The sequence below is a fragment of the Plectropomus leopardus genome, chromosome 22 (genome assembly GCF_008729295.1).
Source record: "Plectropomus leopardus isolate mb chromosome 22, YSFRI_Pleo_2.0, whole genome shotgun sequence".
Lineage (NCBI taxonomy): Eukaryota > Metazoa > Chordata > Actinopteri > Perciformes > Serranidae > Plectropomus > Plectropomus leopardus.
In genome coordinates, this window is record NC_056484.1 from 20,505,179 (window position 1) to 20,524,630 (window position 19,452).

At 39.1% G+C, this 19,452-nt stretch overlaps 1 protein-coding gene across 9 annotated transcripts in view; it reads left to right on the forward strand.

Annotated features, from left to right (window-relative positions):
- Positions 1–19,452, forward strand: part of osbpl8 (oxysterol binding protein-like 8) — a 114,575-nt gene that overhangs the window by 65,503 nt on the left and 29,620 nt on the right. Inside the window, exon 1 of one of the 9 annotated variants that reach the window (XM_042511528.1) lies at positions 8,784–9,044. The exons of 7 other annotated variants lie outside the window; for them this stretch is intronic. In XM_042511528.1, the coding sequence (XP_042367462.1) occupies positions 8,894–9,044 (151 nt within the window). In that variant the 5' untranslated portion in view covers positions 8,784–8,893. Of the gene's footprint in view, positions 1–8,783; positions 9,045–19,452 lie in introns of those variants that run through there. One more of the 9 variants, XM_042511522.1, reaches the window with a different exon arrangement.

The following is a 19,452-nucleotide window of genomic DNA, read 5'->3' on the forward strand; positions in this document are numbered from 1 at the left end:
TACCCAACAATAGTTAATAGTAAATGAAGAGGAATTAAAGCTTATACAGCTTATATTTTTGTGATGTCAGTTAAGCCCATAGACAGTATATATGGCCACTTCCATTTTGTACTAGTGACGTAATTTAGAATCTGCACAACTGCGATCTCCACGGTATCCAGTTCCCGTTCATAGGCCCGTCATACCAATTGCAAGCAGTGTCACTGATAGCAACCACACAAATTGGCACATACAGCTGTCAATCTGTATATCATATCTCCTTTTTATAGATCAAATGACTAATTCAAACCAAACTTGTCATAAAACACTTGAACAAAAATCAAGGTAATATTAACTAGCTAAAATGACAAAAAACTCTTTGGAAAAAATGTATTTAATGTGTACTTTGAGTTTTTAGTTTGCCCCATATACCAGCCGCTGCCATGGAGTGGGTGGTGTTTGTGACCACTCCATGACAGTGGAGTGGTCACAAACACCACAGACCACAGTGGTGGACTTTCACTTTTTCTTTCTTTTAAATGCATTTGTGTCCCTTCATATCATTCTGTGCCCCCTCTCTAAATTCAAAGGTTTTTTATCCATGAATACAGCACAGGCTGAGTTCTTCATTAATTCTTTTTTTCCTCAGCAGCAGTTTTTGAGTTTTAGTGTTGATAACTGATCTGTCCTTGTATTCAGAGCTGATTAGTTTAGATTGATGGATGAGAGGAGCAGCTGTTCATTAGTGGATGCAAACTTTTAGACCCAACACAATTACACTTTCTACTGCTCCATCTGTGCTCAGAGTGCGCTCTGCCATCCGAAAAAGGTGCAATGAATAATCAAACAGTATACACATTTCAACTGTGCTCCTAATGAATGTTCCAGCAGCAAAAATAGAAAATCTATTTGGAATGGCAGATGTTTTAATTGTGGCGGGCCACCATCAATAACTGAATGTGCTGGAAACCACGTATACAGTCTATGTTCCAGCCTGACTGATATTTTGGCTCAGTTAATATTAGGAGTATAACAGTTCTGGAAGTTCTGTCGTCTGTGTGACTTACCCCCGCCCCTGTCCTTGTTTTAGTCCTCAGTCCTAAAAAATAGTACAACTATAGTGCATAAAGTTGACAGTTTGTGGATCATATTTTTCTGAGTTGGGCAATGTGGATTGACTCAAATTATGAGATGGGTGGGTGCAGGGTCAAAAAACCCTAACCTGTGCATTACTAGTGGGAACATTGTGGTTATCCAGTGGTCAGCAATGCGTAGACTGGTTCTCTTTATTTGTTATTCAGTTAATTTCTGTAAAGTTAATTTAGAAAGTTAATCTACAAAATCATGGATTTGGAGAATCGTTACACCCATAGCCAATATTATCAACTGATGTAAATTTTTTACAGATATATTTTACTCAGAGATATTGTTGTAGTCTCCTGACACGACAAGCCATGTGTCCACCAGAGAACAGTTCAAATGTCATTGAGGAGCAGCTGCTGCAGAAGCAAACTTTTAGACCCAGTGAAATTTAATGGTTAGGTTTGACTTTCACCGTGCTTGATATTCTGCTGCTCCCCCTGTGCCCAGAGTACACTCTGTATCACAAGATTGTGGTGCATTCAATAACCAAATGTATATATTTTCCAATAGTGCTCCTAAGAACACTCCAACTCCAAAAATATAAAATCAATATGTGGCAGCAGATATAATTGCGGGCTGCCACAAATAAATTAATGTGTGGGAAACCCTGCACATAACTGAATTTTCATTTTATCTTATTGGAAAAAAAGAATGTTGGCTGATATATTTTTCTTAGTTTTTTTTTTCTTTGGTTTATCATTCAGACTGCTTTAATACTGTAGCTGGAGAGCTAAGTTTTGTTCTTCTCTTTATGACTCACTGAGAAGAAAAATAAAAGAAGGAGGTTGTTTGATAAGGTTTCCTCAATCGGCTTTGAAGCTGCGCTCGCTTTAACAGCCTTTCACTGAGTTGCTGTCGTCCTTCCAGGTAAACAGAAACTCTACCTGAACTGGAAGGTGAGAGAGAGGGGAGGATTGGAATGATGACATGAAGATGAAAAGATAGTCAGAGAATTTAGAAATATAAAGTAGAAAATGAAAAAAAAAAGAAAGTAATGAAGAATGTATTTAAATGGATGTCAGTTGACTGTAGAGAAGAGGTGGAAAGCGAGGGAGTGCCAGAGCGACAGAGCAGGTTGGGTCAGCATGGATTTAAGATCAGCCTCAGGGATTATGCCCTGTCAGATGGGGTTAACTACATGGAGGGGGCTGGCCTTATCTGCACCCTCAGCCAGTGCCAAGCTAGCGCTGCTTCTTCTGTCCACGCTCTTATCCAATGAGCAGCCAAGCTCTGCGAGGCCCGAGCGCTAAGAGGCACAAGGCTCGACCACAGAGATATTTACTGGAGATAATGACAAGTCGGTGGAAGTAAAGGAGGACAGAACGAAGCGATGGAGGATATCTTGGCCTTTGGGCCTGAGCTGTGCTCGGACGGCCAAAGGCTTGCATGGACTGACAAAACGTGGATCTAAAGCGGGAGGGATTTTAGCATGGTTGGGGCGATTGGAGTCCTGTCACTTGACCTTGGGACACTTTTCTTTAAGTCTGTAGCCTGAAGGAAAGCAAAGGTACATTGTGAAGTAGTACCTCTTTGCGAGGTAGAGCTTGTTAGTGCTTGACATTTGTGTGTAGTTGTACCTGCTCCCCTCAATTCCCGTTAACCAATTTCTGACCTCATTGCTTTCTTTATGTGTGCATTGATATGTGAGGTGGCTCTTATGAGGACAGAGAGAAAATCACATCAGGTTGAGATGGCTTTTACTCACCAAATGTGCCCAAAATCAAGACCCTTGATTGCTATATTCTTCAAAGTGCCGAGCTGTTGTCTCAGTGACACTAGGAGGAGAGGAATAGAGCAGAAGATGCCTTTAGGCTAGTGTTCAAAAAGCCTCTTTGTTGCAGAGCTAATCCCAGGCTTACAGGGTCCTCCGTGTGGCCTTTCTGTAAGACTAGAAAGATTTGTCTGCATGTGACCTAGTGTCTGCAGCGTTTGGATCACTTGCACTACATGGTATCAGATGTTTTGTTGATCATGGGTTACTGTGTCATAGGTCGTCTGCTATGTAGACATGGTTAGATTGCTTGAATTTCTTCGAGCTGTTAGAAATATTTGATTCGCTATAGCTTTTCTGATTGACAACAAAGCAAGATCATCATCCACTGGTGGTTCTGACTTTTGTGTTCCCATCAGAGCTCATTCCATTCTCAAATTTAACACTTTGAGGCTCTTTCACAAGTATTTAAACCTTTGAAACCTCCGACACTTGATTTGATTTTCTTAAAAGCATGACAAAAAAGGCACTGCGGAACTGGGAAAGAAATGCGCCTCAAACTGCAAGAAATTACTATAAAAAGCTAGGGTAAAATTTCCAGAGAACTATTTATATAAATATCATAACGATATATTTAAAATGATTTTTACAGAATGGCTTTAACTTTAAGTAGTTTTTTAATGTCTTTCCTTTTTTTTCATTTCTATTTTTTAAACTAATGACTAATTGCTGCTAATTTCTTTCAGGTAATTTTCTTGTACTTTTTAAAAATATATATATATATATTTCTTGCAAATTTCTGGATTATTTCTTCTTAAATCTGCTCATTGCCTTTTCGTTATATTTTTTGCTTTAAAGGGTGAAATATTCATGAGTTGCTGAAAAAACAGGAAGGAACCAAGGTCCTTGTTTTGAGGAAAAAAGTTAAATAACCTTTATTGCATTGGCAGGTTCTAAAAATAGAAAATTATTTAAAACAATTAATTCTTACTCTTAAAATCAAAAAAGTATTAAAGTGAGCAGTCGTCATTATACATCAAACTGACATTATACACTGTCCTTAACCAATATTCACAGCTGCTGATAAGCAGTGTAGCATTTTAAAGGCTATTTTTAAATTGAATCCAGCCCAGTGCACACTCCACATGAAACCCTGTTAACATGACTTCAAGCAAACTTCTTGGACAACAGTGAGAGCAAAACACCATCATTAATCTGTTTTAACAAATTATTCTCTGGTCTAGCACAGCTAAAAACACAAAAACACAGAATCTGTAAACACATTAAAAAAGTTGTTTATTAACCAGCCTGTTTGTAATGGGGAGCCTACCAACAACTTTATCTTTTCTTCACCTGTTCAGCAGACTTTAGCAGTTAAGAAAACACACATCCGACTGTCCTGCTGTTATTACGTGAACTAAACACAGACACTAACCACGGTCATGGATTCATGGCAGTGCACTGCTTCAGAATAGGGAAAATGCTGTATAGATATTTGGATATTTTGGCATTTAAGTAAGATTAGCTTTAGCTTGTTGCTAACATTTGCCAACTATCACTAAACAAAACAGATAGCTGAGATGGATTAACATTAGTTTTACAGGTATTTGTTCAAGTTTTATCAGATTGATAGAGATTTTGACCAGATGGAGAGTCAGAGGGTCACCAAAGTTATTTCAGTTGGCATGAGTGTCTGCACCAAATTTCGTGACAATCCATTCTGTAGTTGTCAAGACATTTCACTCAAAAACAAAAATATCAAACTCATGGTGGCACTGGAGAAGTGAGTAAATCTACAGGATTCATTTTCTGGGCACCATGGAAATTGCTATTAAATTTCATAGCAGTCCATCCAATAGTCAAGATATTTTGTATTCAGGCCAAAGTGGTGGGCTGACTGACAGACTGACTGACTGTATTTGCCATCGCTCGAGCATTGCTAATAAAAAAAGGCACAGTATTGTTTCTGAAATCAAGTCCTGCAACATGCAAATGTAGTAAAAACTTTGGCCCCTTCCTTGAATACCTGTGTTGGGTTACTGTTCCACAGTCTAGCTGTACTGTAGATCTTCACTCACACCTGCACCAGCCAGTTTGGCACAGCGGCACTACCAATACCTGACACCAGCTCACCTGATACACATGAGACTTAAAGCACTGGAGCAGGTAGACGTGGTGCACGGGTAACTCCATCCGACTCGTCTAGCCAAAGAGCTAATATTCAAACAATGCTCACATTTGTACGCTGAGTGGTTCTGTACGTCCCTGCGACAGGAATGCTTTTTAGAGAAGAAATGAAAGTAGATGAAATGTGTAAAATGTGTGATCATGTTTTATTCATGCTTGCGAAACATATCTTAAAAGCAAAGACAAAAGGTTGGACTGAATGTTTCCATTAGTTGAAAGTCATGCTGGTCTATAGATACGCTCTATTTGTTCAGTTAGTGAATGTCGTGAAGGTACATTATGCCAGAATCCAAACTCATTAACAAGAGTCGGCCCTAACTTCACTGGAAATAACTTGAGAAATGACCCAGATGATGACTATACTTAGCTAATGTTGCACAAGTGCCTCTTAAATGCCACTGGAGCAGAAAAAAATTAGACACTTTTCCTCTGCAAGCAGGTTAATTAGGTCTGGGATCTGAATTATACATACAGAACATCCTAATTACCTGTGCTAATAAAGCATGTGTGAGTCAGACGGGCAGAGCCGCACATTTATCCATTTTAAGACTCATCAGTTGGCTCGGGGATAGTTGTTTTAGTTGTTTTAACACTTCTCTGTGTTGTCTTGGATGTCTCCATGGACAGTTGGTAGCAGGGCGTGGAGTGGTGCCAACAGAAAGCTATATGTTTTTAACATGCTAAAACGATTAAGTAAACAAGGAATGTGCAGTCATAGAAAAAAACTGGTAAAGTCATGGAATTTGTAAACAGCAATTCCACGCCTGGAAAAGTTTTGGAAAATTAAATATGCCCTAAAGTTTTGGTAAAGTTATGTAATTTTGTTTCAAAATCCAGTATGATAACACATGATGTGTTCAAGTACTTTCCGAAAGTTAAAAATCCAATGATGATTTCTGGTTGTGATATAAGGTGTGATTTTTTTAAATAATGAACAGTCCCTAAGTCATATTTAATTGTTCAGTTCTGAACAATTAAATTGAATGAAAAAGAACCAATAAGGAGTATTGATGGTGGTTTCAAAGGATGTATGGTCTTTAAAATATGCCCGAAAGTCATGTAAATTTATTGGTAAAAATGTGTCTGAACCCCGAGTAAAATACTGTAGACGGGTCAACAGCAGATTGGGTTTCAAAGATGAGGCCCAATGCCAGGCTGATTCATTTCTGTAGATATACAGTAACCTCCGCAGCCTTTTTCAAGATACACTTTCTTTTCACTCGGTGTGAACCATCCTGATGACCTTCAGTATCTTTCACAGCTTTCAGCACAACAGCTGAGCAAGTTTTTCATTTTTAAAAATTCAAAAACTACATATAATGGATACTTACAGCATGCAAAGAGGCTCAGTTTCTCAAAGACGTCTGAAACAAATCCAGATATAGCTTTTTGTTTGGTCTGAGCCACATATGAAAATACAGCTGGCTTCTCGCCATGGAGATAACATTTCTAGGAAACAGTGTCCTAAGTGCGTCACAGATGTCTGCCAACAAAGCAATTTACAGTCAGTGTCACCTGCTCGGTCACAGACAAAGCATTCGGTTTCAGCAATGGGAAGCACGCGCTTCGATGCGGCATTCAGTGAGTGTCACACTGGAGCCTTTTCTGTCTGGCACTGTAGTGAATAAATAGTGTATAACAAAGATGCAGTTTTTTGTTGGCTTGATAAGTAGCCTGTGGGTGAAAGTAATTGGTTTATGTCTGGGGGATATAGTAGGGTCACCTGAGCACAGGTGCGATCAAGTGCTTCCTTCTGTCCTCAGCAGAGCCTATGTTTTGTGATTGTATGTGCCGGTGTGTGTATGTGTGTGTTACATTAGCTATATAGCATAGTTTATAAGCTTTTTTACCTGAGTGATAAATACAAGAGAATAGTGTGATAATAGTGTCTTAAAGGGACATTTCACGGCTATTAATGTGAATATTCATCGAGAACTTGTGGTTTGTTTGGGCCATTAACAAAATAAGATCTTAAGAGCCTTTCATATTAATGGAGACATTGTTTCTCTGCACAGAGCTTAAACCACAGTGCCCACATGTTCCAATACGTATTGCATGGATGTTTCACCGTCGTAAACCTTCACCACACCAGCCTGGGAAGTGAGTGTGTCAGGGCCAAGCCCCAGGGGCACAGCTGGGGTTTGAAGCCGATTTGACATAGAATTACAATTTCTAGCTGTGTCACGTGATGCCAGTCGGCCCAAAAAGACTTTTTGTTATATTACGTTATTTTTGTTATATATTTCGACTTTCAATTAAGTGATGTTATGTGATTTCTTTTTTTGCAATAACATTCCAAGAAGCATGGCGATTGATGTTCAAAATATTAGCAGGTTTATTTCTATTGCAGCCACCGCACTAGCCGTCATTATTTCCAATCAAAGGCGACGCAGGCATGTTATGCGAGCCATAATAGAAAGACGAGCCCCTCATGCATTGGAGCGGCCACGTATGAGGGATTTCTGGGAGGTGATAGTCCACGATTTCACAGAGGAATTGTGGATTCAACTTCCAGATGATCCGCTCAACTTTTGAAGAGTTATGTGATGCAATAACACATTAGCAGCTGTTGTGAGCAGATGTTTTTTTTTTTTATCTGGCTCAGCGTTTGCTGCGCTAGTTGGTGTTGTAAACAGTGAATGGATTTCTACGAAAACATTGGTGCAAATTTCCAAATAGGTGTTGTTTGGATAAAGTGATCCCATATTTGGAATCAAAGTTGTTACTTTCTGGCCTGAAAACTATTGCAAGTACAGCTTTTTTTAAGCTTAAATAGCTTTTTGCAAGTAAATCACGATAATTAGGGGACTCTAAGCAAGTAATCACTCCTGCTCTGAAATGGAAGTAATAGCAAAAAATCATGTAATGCTGAAGCGCCCTAGTTCAGATCAAAAATTAGGTAAATATGGGTTCTGACTCAATAAGCATAGTTACAATAAGTGGAGCAGTCAGTTGCCTCCCATTTCTCACCCAAACATGCACTTCCTCAGAACTGGCAGCATTTGGCAAAAACACTCTGGTGAAACTCATGTTACTGACTGGAGTTGGTTGGCAACTGGATCCAAATTTTATTTGTCAGCTCTGCTTTTCTGCTCCCAGTGGCTTTGCTGGTACCTCCCTAGCTGGCAGCACTGATGCTGCTTGTTGAGCAGTCTGTTTGACAGCCACACTAGCTGCTACCTGTCTGTGTTAGCAAATAGCTATAAGGGAGGAGTATCCAGAGCAGCTTGAGCTTATGCCTCTGCATGTTGCATTTGCTCATCTGTTGTCTTATATGTGGCTCACACAAACCTGTTCAGACTCACACAAGTGGTACGGTTTTGTTTGATACATCAAAATGAGCACAGACACGTTTATTAGCTGTACTTTCATTGTAAGTATGATAAAAATGTCTTCAAAAGCAGTGGAGCGTCCCTTTGAGTCTAAAATCCAGAATTGAAAATGTAGCGAGAGATTGACCAGAAGAGAAAGATGAGATGTGGAACATAAGGGCTCTTTCCGAGCTAACATGCAGCTCTCCTACCCATCCAGAGGAGAGGGAGTAGGAGGGGCTCGGTTTATTCGTTATTAAGTACTTACTGGCTGCTGCTTTCACACACACTCACAGAGCACAGAGAGAGTGTGTGTGAGGGAGAGAGGAAGCAGTGTGCTGAAGGGAGCGTAGAGGAAAACAGCATACTGCACTTGTTCAGTGTCTGAGCTACTCTGTGTGTGTGTGTTTGTGTGTATTGGTTTATTCGCTTGGCTCACTAGCTGCGTGGGACGGATCGGACTGTTTCCCGACCCCCCCTCGACCCTCTAGTTTCCTCAGCATTCCCCCACCCCTCCCTCCTTCCCTTCCTCCCACACACCGAGGGAGCACCCGTCGGCCCCATGATGAAAGAGGAGGGCCTGCTGGGTCGCCGCCGTTTCTCCACGTGCGGCGGTTCTGCATCGCTTCGACCTCCACACCCGGACGGACGCAAACTCATCCGCAATGCCTCCTTCGGGGGCTATAACGAGCTGTCACCCATTTCGCTGCCAGGTGGGTGTGTGATGGTGTGGTTTGGAGCGCCGTAATGGGAAATGTTGCATTAATAGAGTCTGTAGTTTTACTTGTGATTTACTTGTAGCTCGGTGGTAGTGGATGTAAAACGTGCTTGCACTGATGAGCTGTGAAGAAGGTGTGTCAGATAGTTCCCCACTGTGGCCGCTAAGAATTCTTCAGATGCTTTGTTGACTCTCAGTAGCTTCCCTTGAAAGAGCTTGTCTCGACTAATGTGTGTAGAATCATACTCGGTTTGGAGGTTGCACTCAAGTTTCTGCAGCAAAAAGCACATTGTTTTTGTTAGGAGAGAGAAAGAAACTGGAAAAGAAACATTTGAATGCATTACCACCATGAACACAGTCAAGGAGCAACTAAAAAGTTATCATTTTTTACTGCTAAATACAAACACAAAATATTCTTCTGACTTTGTGTGTAAGAAGTTCTAATGATACTGCAGCTATTGTGCATATTCTCCACTTTTCGAAAGATGAAGACGTTACGGACGAATTTCAGGTTCAAGCCTCTGGGTGTGAGTTTGACATGGCAGCTGTCGAGCAAAATTTAAGGGCTGGTGTTGCTAGGAGATACACCATCAGCTTCTGGGGTGCACTACTGAAGGGAGCACTTAATTATCTTATATTCTACAAATGCAGATACAATAACTTTCTACCAGGCTTGGTTGGTATCTGATTTTTCATAACTTCCTGAAATTTCTCTGGGGCATGGGTATATGGTGGTGTAAGTGTGAGGTGCCTTTTTGGCTTTTTAACATGTCATAAAACACACTTTATTCAAACTCAAACAAAATAAAACCCACCTAAACCGTCTTGGTATCTTTTGTTAGTAAGTCCACTACTCCAACAATCACCAGCTTCGGTTTGGTCAAAATAAATCCTTAAATCATCAAGTTAGATGTAAAAAAAAAACAAACAAAAAAAACGCAGTCTCTCTCTATCTTCTGGCTGCCGGCTGTTTACAGTCCTGTAACTTCTCCCTCCACCACTAGGCGGACGCTGTGTCTTTCAGCTTCAGCTGCCTGTTCCACCAATAGAGACCAGAGGCTAAGCTCTGGTGGTGCAAGCTGTGCACTACATACAATGAGTTTCATAGAAAGAGGAGTGCCTGTATTTATGTAGGGAGTTGAAAAACATACTTTCAGGATTTCTTTATACCCTGGTATACCCAAGCCTAGTTTCTTCCATGATTTAAGACATCTGCCCAACTCCAACATATAACATGTTGGTACTGCTGAATTTGTTTTCCAAGTTTCTAAGATAACAAGCATAGGCCCTGACACACCAAACCAGTATCAAAGAACTATCGGTGGCAAATGTAGACAGTTGTTTGGCCTTTTGTTGCACTTTAAAGACTACAGCCCATGGCCAGCTGACATGTATGCTCTGTGCTTGCGTAAGAGGAAATAGCTTTCCATAGCAGCAGGCAGTGGTAGTCTGCATTTGTCATTCAAGGGAAACCAGAAGCAAATATGTGAATTCAAGGATAGCCAAGGAATGACCTAACCCACTCTTACTATGACTTGTGAGCATATTTCTCTTTTTTTTTTAAAAAATCATTCTGTCTGCCCTTTCTAAATTCATCTGTTTTTGTGGATCTGTGAATGTAGTGCAGTTGGAGCAGTAATTTGAAGAGTTTGAATCACAGGGTTAGAGGTGATCACAGAGAAGCGGTTAGAGGAGCGAAAGTAAAGATCCAGCACTATCAGTTGACTTTCACTTTAACTGTGCCTGGCATTCTGCTTCTCCAACTGCGCCCAGAGTACTCTATGCCCTCCAAGATTGTGGTAAATGAATGACTAAATGATGTAATTGCGGTGGGCTGCCTTAAATAAATGAATGTGAGGGAAACCCTGAAAACCTAAAAAGAAAGACAGGATACTAAGCAACAGCTAATTAATCAAATCAAAGTACTTACATCATTACTAGGAACTAAAAAGTTTGTTCTGGCTAGAGAACATTAATGCTGAGGGAACAATCAAGGTAAAAAAAAACAAACCTAAAAGTTCTTTTTTTTTTTTTTTTTTTGTTAATTTACAACTTTTGTTGAATAGGTATGTGCTGATTCTTTACCAAAACAAAATTCAATTTCAATTTAAGTTTGAGTAAAAAGGTAATGGTCATAAAAGTCATTACAATGTTAAGAAAACTCAAGCAACAGCATATCTAACAACAGTATGAGTTAAGTTTTAAATGACCTATCTTTCCTATCAAAAAGTACACAACCATTCCTTTGAAGAATTTTGCTTCGTCATAGATGTTAGGTGTTTGTTTCTAACTCCTTACTTCAAGGACTCTTTGTCCTCTCTCTTCACATTTGAAGAACAGTACAGATAAGCATTTTTGGGCTGTTGTAGTTCAAACAGGCCGCTGCAAACTGATGAATGAGGAAGGCTCAGGCTGCAGCTCAGCTGGTTTGTTTTTACTCAGGTTTCAATGATACCTCCATGAGAGTGCAGTGATAATCCTTTTCCTTTTTAGAAGTGCATCAAATCCCCCAGAACATTTAGGATTAAATCAGTTTCGTGCTCATTTGTAGAATCGCTCCCTCTGATCTTTCCTTTGTTTGTCCTGCTGAAAAGGACACAAACCTGGAGGCAGACAGCTGGCAGCCCCTGGAGCTTTGAGAGAGTGGATGTTCTATTCCACCTGACTTTTTTTAACCGTTATTAATCCTGGAAAGGCTGACTGTGCACAAACACTGCCACACTTTGATGCAGTAATTCAGATTTAGGTGACCTGGTACAACCTCAGTCCTCTGCTGTTTTTGTCAGTGAGCAGCTCAGTCAGTTAAGTGCCTTGCCTAAGGGCAGCAGTTGTTGAGGGAGGGGAGATTTCCTGCCACTGTCTTTTCTATCCCTCGACCTTTCCATGTCTGGGGATTCACGCTGGTGACCTTTTGGCCAAAAGCCCACTTCTTTCCCCTCTAAACTAGCACCTTGTCCAGCAATACAAATAACTTCAGCCGCAAGACATTGTCTGAGTCATAGTGTTTTTCTCGCAGTCAGCTCACAGCCTCGGCTCCAGTCATCCTTATTTTAGATGCTCTGCTAACAGGCACCAGCTTTAAGAGAGACTGCAGGAGGCAGCTGGTGCAGCCAGGTTCCCCTTACTCATTATTTTATTTTGTTTTTCTCTTACTTTGTACGTCTGTCTTCCTGTTTTTATTATATCCACAGCATTTTTTTACTCTACCTACACAAAACAGCCTTGTACAGACTGTTGATGACTACTTTTTGTATGCTGGCAAAATGTGTGATGTCAAAAGCTTTGTGGTTATGCTCGCCTCTCAACTAATTGTCCCTAGCCATTTCATTTCCTGTTGTGATTGGGGCTGGGCATCATCAATTTTTCATTAATAGTGCAAATACAAGGCCTACATCCAGTCTTTGTGGCAATATCCATTTTTTTTTCACCACTGTACTTTGAGAAATGTGAAGGGTTTTTACAAAATCCACCAGAGCTAAAATAAATTATGATCTATCAACAGAAAATTAATCAGCAACAATTTCCATAATCGCTTTAATTATATAGTTTATTGTTTTTTGCAAAAATGCTGAACATTGATGATTGATTTGACTGATTGATTTGATTTGATTTATTTTTATATGATAATTTTCTGCCTTACTTTATTACTGCCTTACTGTATTAAATTGAATGTATTTGAGTTGTAAGCTGTCAACAAAAACAAAGCAAATTGAGGACATAACCATCAGAAACTGTGATAACTGGGAAACTCTTTTGTCTCTGAGTCTCTTTGAGACTCTTGAGAAGGGCAGTGTCTGTTGAGTGCAGCTGACCGAAACCACTTATCTGACTCTTTTTTGCTGTTACAAAAGAGTACCAAGCTACTAACTGTACAAGGAATGATTCTGCATCTCTCTATCTTGTGGTGTGTAAAATAAATTTCTCTTGAAGTGCTTTGAACGCCAAAGATTCATTGGCAAATTCTTGGTTTGTGCATGGTATCCGTTTCTTAGCAAAGCATTGAAGTTTGACTCTCCTAACACTTCTTTCAAATGTCAAAAGATATGGCACCAGGTCATTGCCTGCAGTATTTACCAAGTCTGAGGAACACGCCAGCATCTGACATTGCACATGAACTCAGCCCCAGTTGACTATATTTAGAGCACCAACACAAAACGGCATGGTAATACAACCTGCCTGATGCCCCCACTCTCATCCAGACACCTCCTGTTTGAAATATCAGCCCTTCCAAGAGATAATGTACTTCTGTCTCGTCAACCTTCCTGTGTGCAGACAGGATAAAAGAACAACACTTTTAATATGGATTGGGCCACTTCATCTCAGTTGTTGTCATGTTGGTTTGTGTAATATTCAGGTTTGAAGGCCAAGTACAAGGCTGGGAAATATAATGATTCAGGGTAGGGACGGACTTGGGCTCAGCTGTGCTGGTTTGAATTTTTGATAGCCCTACAAAACTACCTTGATAGACCATTTGTCCACAAATGCCGTTAATCCCTAAGTAATATCACACTTTATTGTTAATTTGTGTAATTACTGCGTAACATTGATTGGATGCACCCTTTCATGTAGGAATGGTCATTTTTAATGTGTTGTTTACTGTTGCTTCTGCTGTAGCCAGGGACTAACTGCGAGGGAAATTGATGTGGAGGCTGAAAATGGGGCCTTTATAAAGCTAATAAGAGAGTGGAAAAAGCTGTACCCTTGAGGTTGATAATTAGATGGAATCATGGCTCCTCTTTAGGTCAGCATGACTTGGCATACTGAACGGTGGAACATTCAGCAGAGTCTCTGACCATAAAGATTATGAGATAAGATTTTTCTGATTAACAAGAGGGGGTGATGCACTACAGCTGCAAAGAGCAGAAGTATGCTTGAGGTTCGATAACAAGAACCTAACAGGATATTTTGAAATTATGTTAAATAATAATCAAAACTTTCTTTTAAAGGGGAAGTTCGCCATATTTACTTATGACAAATAGTTGATTGATCTCATAGAGTCCTGTTCAATATCTGAAAAGGGTTGTTTAATGTCTTCTGTGGCTCTGGAGGAGTGTCTGAAGTCTCAGAAAATATGTCATGTTATCTTATGTCAGGCTCAGAAACTATACATTTATAACAGAAAGCCTGTGTGAGAAACTGGGAAGTCATTAGGAATGGTAAATTTGAGGGTTTTAATGTAACAGATGGCTGACCCTCCTTTACCAATCATTAACTGATACCTGGCATGGTGGGGTGGTATGGGGACATTTGACAACAGACTCGAGCCATTTCAGCGTTGGTTAGAGTTTGCTGGGACCATGTAACGGCCTTGTGTTGGATGTTGGCCGCTGCCGCTGTGTTAGCTATTGCTAACTAATGGTAGTGACAGAAAGTTTGCCAATCTTTTCACCAGTGAAGAGGGTTAGTATCCAATGATGGGGGCCATCATTACCATCCCTAGAAGTCCCTAGAAAATTGCTTCCATCTTTTTCGGCATTGCAAATACATCTCGCAGTTCTGGAACTATAGAGCTGAAGAAGTTAGTAATATTTTTGAAATTACTATTAAGAAAGAACCGGGCCTCTTCTTACTGAGCCTACCCATTAAAAGCATGTCACTTCCCTCTCTGAAAAGAACACTGCTTGATAAATTGCTATTTTTTGCAAGGCAATGTATTCTCTTTCGCATTCTCTGGATTAAGGACATACCTCCTACATTCACAATGTGGCGGGGAGAGGTTTTCAGTGTTTCCCACATGAAAAAATTAACTCTGTACTTAAAGGAAATATCCAGGATTGCATAGATATATGAAAGCCTTTCTTGGACTGGCTGCCGAAACCTATTATACATTAATGAGAGGACAGTGCTCTTTAGAATGGACCCCTCTGTGATCACTGATGTACCGATGATGGGACTAAAATCTTAAGTCATAATTGGGATGGGGACTGTACTGTGTTGTTTTGTGTGGTCTTGTATTTGTGCTGTGTTGTCTTGATTTACTTGGTTTATGTTGATATTATGGAAAATAATAAAATAAGCATTTGAAGAACATCCCTAGAAGTCACAGTGTAGGACCAAGCATTTTTGGCAGGGACTCTGAAGTCAGAACATCTCAGCTCTTTGGCTTTATTTTTGATTAAAAAATTTTTTAAATCAGCCACTCACAAGTTCCACATCTTTATGGAAGTGCAGTGCTAAGTTAGAGTACCCCTTTTCCATTACCTTTGCTGTCAAGTTTTATTACTGTATTTAAGAAGTCAAATTAAATGTAGTCTCTGTGAAAGTCAACCTCATCTTAACTTGCAACACTACTGCATGCTTTGTGGTTTTTTGGATCAATTCTTGAAAAATCGAGTGATGTTAATAACAGTGAAAATTTGTACACCGATCACACACAATTTCATGTTTTAAAGCAGTGGACACAGTTTTCTGTTGCACTTATATTTTCTTTACTATCACTAGTATAGAGGTGACATGCCTCTCCATTATCTTTAATATTTGAGACTCGGGAATACCTTGATGGATGCTGCCCTACAGAGGCTACAGTCAAGTATCTAACATGTGAAACAGATTGTTTTCCTTCATTCTGTACACATTCAACAAATGGGGGCTACCATTTTGCTTTGAACTTGCTATTTTGGTGCAGTATCCTCATATCCTACATACAGCGTGAACAGCAAATTAGTTGAACTGTGTCAGCCAAGCAGGTCATTCTGCACAGGAATGAAGAAGGACTGCGCCATTCTGTGCCAGTTTTTTTCAAAACAAATATCCTATCTATACTTTGATATACTCAACATATTTCTACTTATAATGTATTAAATAAAATAAAGCAGTTCAGAGTTTGATGGAGATTATCAAATGGCTAATCATCTAAAAAGAGAAAATCTGCAAAACTGAAATGTCCCGGTTCGTATCTTTTTCTTTTTTTTTTTTTTAATCTTTGGTGGACCAGCCATCTTTCAATTTTCATGATTATTCTTGATTATTTTGATGAATTCATTTGCACACTTGGAGATGAGCACTCTTATAAAACATCACAAAAAACATTAACAGACTTATGTTTGTGATTTAACTTTTCGAGATAAAAAACAAACATAATTTGATAATCATTACCCTAGAGTTAAGCCTGACTGTACTTCAGATCTGGAGGAGGAGGACATTTCTGCAATATTTTTATTTGTTTTTTTTTTTTTGTTACAGTATGCTGGGATATATGAGTATTGTGATAAAATAAATAGCAATTTATTGCCCTTTTTTAAACTGAAAATTATGTCCCCAAAGGAAAACTTTGTCAATATTTGTATTTTTTAATAAGATTAATTTTTTTCTGGTCATCTTACTTCAGTTATTTTCATTGCAGCAAAATGTATCTAGTGAACTGAAAAGGCTTTTGATTATCATTCTAGTATCATTCTAACCAAAGGTTTAATTCTTATTTGTAATATTCATAATTTAAATAACTAAAAAAATCTATACTTGGCATCTGTGTAACAATATGATATTGCCACACAAAAATATTGCAATTCTATGGCTGTATGATTTTTCCCCTTCACCCCTACTGGATCTTCTCTGTTGTGAGGCCCATAAAGCAAGCCTGCTCGAGTTATTGTGGCTGGGTGCTGCAAAGAAGCTAACATCCGCTGGCTTAATGACTAACTTCTGGTTTAGTACTCTGCTAACTTGAATCGAGATAAAACTTTCAAAGTGTAATCGGACCAAATGAATCAAATCCAGATGGAGAAAGTAGTCATTTTGCAGGGGATGCGACACTCAAAATAACTTCTCCACAAATTTAATCTGTCATCAAATGATGGACCCGGATGGTGTAATTCCATTTTTTGCTACTAAACTAAAATTTGCTCCAAAGCAGAGCACAGTCTACACCCGCATCAGACAAGTGTTGCAGTAATCATCACTGATCCCAGTGATGATTACTGCAACAAATAACATGGTTACAAAGTTTAGGTGCTGAATGTCTAAAATTTCACACCTGCAGATGGTGATTTCTAAAGGTTGTTGTGTTGGTGAAGTTGATATTTTGCCATTTTAATTCAGCGTATCCTTATGTTGCTGTGTTAATCCCAGCAGAGAGGCTGACTCTACCAAATCTTTACCTCCTCAAACATAAATACACAGTGACTGCTCTTACCTACTTCTACCACATAGCATGTGGTATTCATATGTTTAGAGATGGCCATTTTTGAGACTTTATAGCAGAGACGGTTGGTGATAAAACATGTTTACAGAGGATTTCTATACTTTCTTAAAATATGTGGTTGGACTGAGTGAGTGTTTTTGTCAACATTTTTTTCTCCTTTCGCGGCTTTTATTATGTCTGCAGTCTGAGGCATATATTGATGCAATGCTTTGGCCGACTGTATTCATTTTGCGAGACAGAGCATTAATGTGAAAAGGCATTTATTGTAGCAGCACACAGCTCTTCCTCTCTCGATCTCTTTCTCTCTCCTGTGTGTGATCTTTGATGCAGAGTGAAAGCACTGCGGCTCTAGTTTTTAAAAGCCAGACTAGTCGGACTGCAGTGGAGCGTGAGTCTCGAGCTGTACACACAAACTCACTCCCCGACATGCATTCTCATAAGGAAAGGGTTAGATTTTGCTGATTTGCAATGAATGCCCTGACAACATGTATTGTTAATGTATGCAGTGAGAGAAAAACATGGGCACTGAAAAGTTATTGAATTTATTTTAAAAAAAAAAACCAAAAAAAAAAAACCGATCAAAATAAAACATGCTGTTCGTTAGTTATTTTTGCTTTGATCCACTGAAATCTCCCAGAGGATGTTCACTGAGCAATCTCACATCGACTTGTTTTATGTTGAAATGTTAATTGATCTTCAGTCCTTTGCTCTTTTTTATCTAAAGTATGTGGTATCTTTTCACATATTTGCGGGCTTTCCATTTTGGAGCTATTCCCTAGTAGTTTGTTGTGAGAGATTTGAAATGGGCTGGATGCAGACTGGGTGTATTACAGTAAAAATACGTGTTTTGAAGCTTTTTAACACAGCAACAGTTGTGTGGCAGAACTCTGGCTGTATTTGTACTGTCTCATACAAGAAAGACAACTCACCTAAGATGGGTTTTTGTGGGGATTGTGGGAGGTCAATGACAAGAATGTAAAATGTTGAATTAAAGGTTACTCTTGAATTCCCAGGCTCCTTTACTCTTAGAAACCTGAAGCTACACCCCTTTTCCTGCTTTCAGGTGCCATTCATGATTCAGTATTTAAACCTTTGAAATCTGAGTAAATTGGTGCAATTGTTTTTTTTTTTAAAAAACATGGGAAAATAAGCAATGACCAACTTGGTGAAAATATTTTACAGTGTTAAGTGCAATGTATGTGCAATATTTTGCATATGCAATTTCGATTTTGTGCAGTTTATTGGTGTGATTTGGTAGACCTCACAAAAAAGACATTTTTTCGGCCATAAGTCAACAATTCATGTGCAAATCACGACAAATTCCACACAAATGTCCTTAGTAAGTAAAAGTTCAAAGGCCAACTTAACTGCATCATCTTGATATTCTGCAAAACACTTTTTACATTACTCAACATCATAACTCAGAAAGAGAAGGAGGGGCATTTGGTCAGATACTGAGTTGGTAAAACTAATCTTGAAACTGCGCTGATTGTAAAGATCATCTGTGCTGCAGAAGATACGTGTAAAGCATCAATGTTTTCACAAACAGTGATGTAAATTATTAGTGCAATTTTACTGGTTCGCAGAGGCCTATAACTGTGAAGTAGTACCTCTAGTATTAAGCAGAATACTTTTAATAATAATATTAGTTTAATATGTAGAATACTTGCTGTTTTTTTTATTTTTATAGACTGTTTAGGTAAGTACCTGGTAAATACATGACAAATGCAACAGCTAACAATATACAGAGTCACATTATTGGGAATGGTGTGATCATTTCAACAAAATAATATGCATTCCCATTAAAATCATGGCATACTTAAGCACTTCTTTGTGAAATTCACATCACCTAAACCCACTCCCACTTTAAATCTCCTTTTGGTTCCACACAGTGATTGCTTCCCTGCACGGCTACAGTCATTAGCAGAAGAAACGCTTATCAAAATATTCTGTACCACTGAGCACAAGCCCATTTCTAAGCCTGGCTATTGTCCTTAACATTTTGCATAATCCAAAAATTTAACAGAGAGGTTCTTGTGGATTTATTAGGATTAAGATTACACATGAGAGATACCTCAAACCCTGGTGGATCATTTTCAAAACTAACGTTCTCAAGTATTGAAAGAAAGGTTTAGTTGGAGAGTATTTTTCCAAAGCCAGGTACCTGAAATGACTAATTGCACATGATGACGTGACAATTGATAGTCCTGAGATATATTTGGATAGGAGTGACTAGGTTTTGATACACTGCTTCCTTTCTTAT